The sequence below is a fragment of the Micropterus dolomieu genome, linkage group LG14, assembly GCF_021292245.1.
Source record: "Micropterus dolomieu isolate WLL.071019.BEF.003 ecotype Adirondacks linkage group LG14, ASM2129224v1, whole genome shotgun sequence".
In the NCBI taxonomy this organism is placed as follows: domain Eukaryota; kingdom Metazoa; phylum Chordata; class Actinopteri; order Centrarchiformes; family Centrarchidae; genus Micropterus; species Micropterus dolomieu.
Genome location: NC_060163.1, coordinates 6,557,033 through 6,564,536, shown reverse-complemented (window position 1 = coordinate 6,564,536; position 7,504 = coordinate 6,557,033). Strand labels below are relative to the sequence as shown.

General features: G+C 40.9%; 1 protein-coding gene across 5 annotated transcripts in view; it reads left to right on the top strand.

Annotated features, from left to right (window-relative positions):
* The window catches only part of spata20 (spermatogenesis associated 20), a 57,283-nt gene that overhangs the window by 19,907 nt on the left and 29,872 nt on the right, over nt 1-7,504 (top strand). For all 5 annotated transcript variants that reach the window (XM_046069449.1, XM_046069450.1, XM_046069452.1 and 2 more), the window contains one exon: nt 1,467-1,675. In XM_046069449.1, coding sequence (XP_045925405.1) covers nt 1,467-1,675 — 209 coding nt within the window. The remainder of the gene's footprint in view (nt 1-1,466; nt 1,676-7,504) is intronic.

The following is a 7,504-nucleotide window of genomic DNA, read 5'->3' as shown; positions in this document are numbered from 1 at the left end:
CACGCCTTCATCTCATCACGCCTGGATTATTGCAACAGCCTTTTCACCTGTTTAACCCAAAAATCTATTGATCGACTCCAGACTGTCCAGAACTCAGCTGCCAGGCTTTTAACCAGAACAAAGAAATATGACCACATTACTCCTATTTTAGCTTCATTACACTGACTCCCAGTATGTTTTAGAATTGACTTTAAAATTCTATTGATCACTTTTAAAGCTCTTCATGGCCTCTCGCCTTGTTATATTTCTGACCTTTTAGTCCCATACGCACCAGCACGTACCTTGAGATCCTCGGGCAGAGGTCTGTTGTCTGTTCCAGAGTCTCGACTGAAAACTAAAGGGGACAGAGCGTTTGCTGTCAGGGCCCCGAGGCTCTGGAACAGCCTGCCCGAGGAAATCAGGTCGGCTGAGTCAGTGAACTCTTTTAAGTCCCTTCTGAAAACATACTTTTATAGGAGAGCCTTTCCTGTCTTATTTGACTTTATTTTATCCCTTTTATTGTATTGTATTTTACTAATTTTATATTAATTTTTCATGCTCTTATCTTGTTTTTTTGTATTATTCTTTACACTTGTTAAAGCGCTTTGTAACTTGTTTTTGAAAAGTGCTCTACAAATAAACAAATAAGGAGTATTATTATTATTATTATTATTATTATTATTATATTATTATCCGCTATGGTCAGGTCAAAATAGCTACAGACACTTTCTCTTTCTCCCCTTTCACTTTATGAGTCAACCCTTGTCTGTTTGTCTGGGAAGGCCCAGATATGGCTCCTTACCTCCCCATGACCTCTCAAAGTCCTCGTGCACTTCATCTTCTCCAAACTCGCCGCCTCCTGTTTTCAGCCTCTTGACCTCACCAGCCACCCGCCACCAGCCTTGTCTGACGCAGCACTATCTGGCTTCGTGTCATCGTCCGTCCCCCTGCACTCACCCAGATGGGGTGCCATTGTGGGAATTAGGAGAAAGAGGACAGAGGGAGAGACAGGTGAAGGGAGAGGTGGCACAATGATGCGAGAGGCAGGACTAACTGCAGTCAGATTTGTCTAATTACTGCACCGCTTCACTTGAAACTTCAAAGACTGTGTGTACACAGATGTTGGTGCACATATATGTCTGTGATGCTGTCTCTGATTGTACTCAGCCCACTATGTGTATGTTGATGTAGCCCTGTGCTGTCAGAAATTCCTGCAGGCTTTTGATAGTCTTATCTTTCAGCCAGTTCTTCTATACTGTGTGAATAGAAACCATAGCTTGATCTTCTTCAGGTATTGTAAACAAGCATTTGGAATGTAAAAGGTGAGGGGGGAAAACAAGAAGAAGCTGAACTAGTTCACCATCAGTAAGCCATCTCAACACTTCTCGCACAGATCTGTCAAAAAATTCTTAATGAAAACTGTCCTCATTCTCGCTCTTCTCCCACTTCTGTGATTTTCATTTCCTTTCTCCCGCTGTATTCTCCAGATCTCCGCCTATCTCTGGCTTTCTGGATGACTATGCCTTCATCATCTGTGGCTTGCTGGACCTGTACGAGGCCACGCTGCAGACCGAGTGGTTGCAGTGGGCCGAGGAGCTGCAGCTCAGGCAGGACGAGCTGTTCTTGGATGACCAGGGTGGAGGCTACTTCTGCAGCGATCCCAGTGACAGCACTGTACTGCTGCAACTCAAAGAGGGTGAGGGATAGATGCATTGATATGAGTAGATGTCACACTAATGATGTCAACGACTAAAGCTGGCCTTGTGTGAGACTGCAATTTTTCTTACTTGCCTGCACCATAACAGCATTAAATTTTTGCACTCAGCCCTTTGTGTGACGGACACTGACGTCATGATGAGCCCTGATGAATACCTGACAGAGTTAGCCATCATTTTTACATAGTTTTATATCACCATTCGTCAATCCCCTTTATAAGTTACAGGTCAAACTTAGAATGTATGTAGCACCACCAGTGTTCCCCATTAATTAATGAGACCATGGCGGCCCGCCACAGTCTATTTTGTTCAGCCATAGTTTCAAAATGAACCGAAAATTTACATTAAAGACTTATAACATTGTGTTTTGCGCCGCTGCTTTAAACTCATGCGCTCACACACTTTTGGCATCCGACTCGAGACAACCACTTTTCTTTTGAGGTAATTACGGGAACATTAACTAAGTGTTTGAACTGCATGTTTCCACTGTCTCTCGTTTGTGAGAACGAGATCATGCTAGGCACTAAATTTGGAGTCCACACGTATTAGAGACTTTATGGGAAATGCAGGTAAAAGGAGCAGAGCGAGCTGACAGGCGGGTTAGCAACTTTATTCTGTAATTTTCTCACTTTGTAACAAGTGTTACAGTATGAGAGTCTTACCTAAAGAGAGGCTATTAAGTTTTGATTGTACGATATACAGCATACAATATAATTTATCAAATTGCGTGAATGTAGTGTGAAGATGCACATGTGACAAAGTCACCACAACATATACAGTATAAGATTAATTGGATTATATTCACAGAAAGTATAAAACATGTTGTTGTGTCCATTAAAAGTAAAATAAAATGGAAATAACTTACTAATAATTGTTTGATTTATGGTTGCTGGAAAAACATTAAATAAATCAGTTGACTTTTTTGCCGTTTTATCACCTTTATTTCTATCTAGTATAGGATCAAACTGTTTACTAGGGTACAAACTTGTTAGCGGGAGTGCAAAGTTCTTCATAGATCTAGCCTCTTAATTTGCTTTTAAAATGTGCACCAAATTAATGCACTTAACTTTAATATGTACAAATATGTCCTCCTGGGGGGGGCACGCCCCTGGACCCTCCGAGAGGATTGATGTCCACCTACCATAGTCAACAAAATCCTGTGGGAAACACTGGCACCACCTTGAAAGATGTGAGTGCCTGGAGTTTAAGGGAAGTGTGGTTGGATTCTATCAGTACTTCACATAAAGCTTCAACAAATGTTACATATTCATACAAAATCATTTTTTCTTTTACTGTAATCCTGCACAAATTTCACATGATATTGGTATTCTTGTGTTATTAAATTTGGCAGGAAGTCTTACATTATTGGCGTTTTGTCGTGGTGTTAATTAAGGTTTTAATAGGAGTTGCCAGTTGGTGATGATTAAATCACACATCACGATCATATGAAAAGTCATAATCAATATGTCAACAAGACAAAGACTCTACATCCACGCAAGTGACTCTCTGAGGCTGTACTGTACACAACGGTGCTTTGAGTCACCATGTTAACATGCGCACAATAGCAAAGCTAAAATGCATATATTTAGCAAGTATAATGTTTACCATGTTCACGTCTCACTTTAGCATGTGAGCATGCTGATATTTGCTAATTAGCTCTAAACAAAAAGGACAGCAGAGGATGATGGGGATGTCATTAGCTATCTAAGGATTCGGATACATTAAGATTTGGACCTAATGATGATGGTAGATTTAGGGACCTCTACGAGGGAAAGTCAGAGGACCATCCTGTGTGGACCATGAATGTCAGTACAAAATGTCATGGCAGTCCATCCAACACTTAAGATATTTCTGTCTGGACCAAAGTGTTGGAACGACAGACCGACATTACCATCCAGCTGTAGAAAATAAATAAGGTTTTGATGTTGCTGCTGCTGCTGCTGGCTCTAATGGTTAAGAGATGCAGGGAAGGATTGATGGACAGGTGAAGGATTAATAGTGCTACTGCAGTATACCTCTGTGGCTTCAAGTTCAAGGATGGATAGCTCAGGCTGATGAATAAATACAGGGCTTGAGCCCTGAGACAGATTGTTAATACCAACACAATGCCACAGTTTGATCCAGGTGATTGGTAGGAACAAAAGAAGCATGAATGGATGGCTGTGATTTATTTGCACAAAACAAAATGTTAATTGATGGGTGTAACCACTCATCCATTCACCCATCTCTTTTCTCTTCTGCCTATACTTCTTTCACCTTATCGATTGATGAGAGCTTAACAAGACGGAAGCTCTTGCTGTAATATCGCTGCCAGTTTCACTCCATTGGTACACTTTAACCACAGGAGAGGAGGTAGGCAAGGATGGATGGATGGATAGATAGGTAGGTAGATGATAAAAGACAAGAGCAGAGGAATATTCTCCTCCCCTGTCTACCTTCAGTGAAGTGCAACCGTCACTCACTCAAGCTGAACTTCTCTGCCATGAAAGCACTCAAAGACTGATGCCCTGATTCTTCAGCTACTTTGATCACCAGACCTGTGAAATCTGTCTCCATTCTGTCTCTTAGTCCATCTGCCTTTGACATATTTAAACAGCCAATGTATGGTGGGAATATGAAATCCACTTTCTGCCTCTGCCTCTTCTTATCTCACGTACATCTTAACTTCCTCCTGAATCTTTTTTTATTTCTTGTATTACTCAGCGCGTTTTCCTTCTTTGTGGCTCTGACACCTCGACTTTCAGCTCAGATGGGGTGGTGATGGGACAGTGGTTAAGTGGATAGGACACACGCCTTTGGTGTGGAAGACCCACGTTCAATTCACACTACGACACATTCACCCCTAGCAGGGTTAGGTTTACATTGGCATAAAATATAATAACTAAACAGACAACTGGATGTAGAACATGTTTTCAGTTCCAGATTTCATGTAAAATGCCATACGCATTGTTTTCCAGCAAAATCATGGATGTTCAATTTTGTAGAGGCTTTCTAAATTATTTATACAAAAGTTTAAAAAAGCCACATGGGTCCTTTGTAATCATTAACAAAAACACTGGATTGTTACCCAAGTGTAATTTCTAGCCACATCAGCAGTACGGCTCAGTCGATGGCAATATCTATTGGACTGTTTTCCACTTCTTTGGTCCAGACTGAAATCCGTTTAAATCTAGTTAAATGTCTCAACAGCTACTGGATTGACATTCAATTTGGTACCTGACATTCATGTTCTCCTCAGGATGAATTGTAAAAACGTCAGTGATTCCTTAACCTTTCCTCCAGCTAAAACTAATATCTTTCCCATCAGCCTCAGCTGTAGTTTGTGTTTAGCGCTAATTAGCAAATGTAAGCATGCTAACACACTAAACTAAGATGGTGAACAAGGTAAACATTATACCTGTTAAACGTCAACACGTTAGCATGTTGACATTAGCATGTCAGTGTTTCCCACAGGTTGAGAATGTAATTGTGATGGTAAGTGGCGCGGCATGTGATATGAAAATTATTTTTTCAATATATTAACAAACAAAACACAGACTTTAACTTAGCATTTTGATGGACATGTCAAAATAAATAACTATTTACATAATAAAATGCATTTCAAAATCTTTCAACAGATGAAAATACAAACTTAGCTAGGTCAGTTTTGACCTGAAATAGGAACAAATTTGCATAACCATTTTGAATATAACCATTTTGAAAGACAGCAGAAAATTCACGCATTGTGCTCTCTTGCATGGTTGAAAACCCACTTACCCTGCTCATTGCTGAGAGGTGCCGCTCGCGGTTCACGCTGGAGACGGTGATGGGTAGGGCTGCAGACAGATCAGCCTCAAACAGGGAAGATGTCTGCCCACTCCTTGAATTCACTGGCCAAATGTGGCAAGATCTCTTCTTTGTTTTGTTTTTTTTGCCCTACCAGGACAGAAAAGAGTAGAAAACAAAATACAGAACCATAAAATATGAGGTAATGATGCCAATATTAGCATGGCATCCTGCTTTACAAACTGAATAATTTTTTATTTTGCTACAGTACAGTTAGCTAAGTATTATATACCACAGTATAAGCTTGAATGCTCCCGGCATAACATGTTGCTTGAATGACATCCATCCTTGGACAACTGTGGTATCCTGTCTATGGAAGTGCGAGTCGATGAGCAGCTACTGAAACGAGCTTGGGGAAGCTGTCAGTCAGCTGCATGAAATGACAATTCTGCGTCTTGTTTGGGGAAAAGAAATTAGAATTTGGATTTTATCTACCTGGGTGGGTCTTTATCTACTCGTGCTGTGTATGGTACATGATGCATTTAGCTCAGTACTGCCGCACAGAGCAGCTAACATCGCTGTAGAGCCTGATTAATGCTGTTGAGGCTTTTTTAATGCTTTTTTTTAGGCGGACATTTTACAGTCAAAACAGGCAGCCAGTCCCCTCCTTCAACTGAGAAGCTGACACCTTGTAGACATTCAGACATTTACCTTTGATCTGTCAGACCAGAAGTCTGTTTGAAGTGTGGATCTAGTCGTCGCCTGTTTCTTTTTGTTTTTGCTCTTGAGCTACTCGTTCTGACAGCAACCATTTAGTTTAATGGCTTGCTTTTCCCACTTGTATTTATATTCTTATTCTCTTGTCATCTCTACTAGAGTAATATTTTCTCATAATACATTATGTGCTTTCAGTAGGCTGGTCTTCTCCCCATCCTGATGGATCTCATACAGTGTCTCTTTTCTTACCATTACAGGATCTTTTTTATATTTTATTCTGGTTTGTGTAATTTGATTCATTTATTCAGTGTGCAGTTGATCTCCAGATGGGTGGGGTAACAGGGAAAAAGCTAATAGTGATTCTTGTTGAGAACGGTTGACAGATCAGAGAGCTTGTGCACGCGGGAGTGCCTGTCCCTGCGCGCCGTCACACCTGCATCTGTGTGTGTTTATCGGAGCTGACGTGCGAGAGGTTTTTCATCTGAGAGGATTGACTGTGCCATTAGTGACACTACAGCCGCTGCAGTGTGGACGCCTGTCCCAGAAGCGTGGCCTGTCACCGCAAGACGGATTACCCCACCACACTGCCACTCTCCATTTTACAGACCTGCCAGTCTCCTGTGTGTGTGTTTGTTTTTTAAGGAGTAAGTTTAAAATGATATTATCTGTTAGATCAATCATCTGTGTTTAAAATCATGTTTGCCTCTTTTGGCTGGGATCTTCAGATGTACAGTGGGTACAGAAAGTATTCAGACCCCTTTAAATTTTTCACTCTTTGTTTCATTGCAGCCATTTTCCAAAAATCAAAAAAGTTCATTTTATTTCTCAGTAATGTACACTCAGCACCCCATCTTGACAGAAAAAAACAGAAATGTAGAAATTTTTACAAATTTTTAAAAAAAGAAAAACTGAAATATTACATGGTCATAAGTATTCAGACCCTTTGCCGTGACACTCATATTTAACTCAGGTGCTGTCTATTTCTTCTGATCATCCTTGAGATGGTTCTACACCTTCATTTGAGTCCAGCTGTGTTTGATTATACTGATTGGACTTGATTAGGAAAGCCACACACCTGTCTATATAAGACCTTACAGCTCACAGTGCATGTCAGAGCAAATGAGAATCATGAGGTCAAAGGAACTGCCTGAAGAGCTCAGAGACAGAATTGTGGCAAAGCACAGATCTGGCCAAGGTTACAAAAAAATTTCTGCTGCACTTAAGGTTCCTAAGAGCACAGTGGCCTCCATAATCCTCAAATGGAAGACGTTTGGGACGACCAGAACCCTTCCTAGAGCTGGCCGTCCGGCCAAACTGAGCTATCGGGG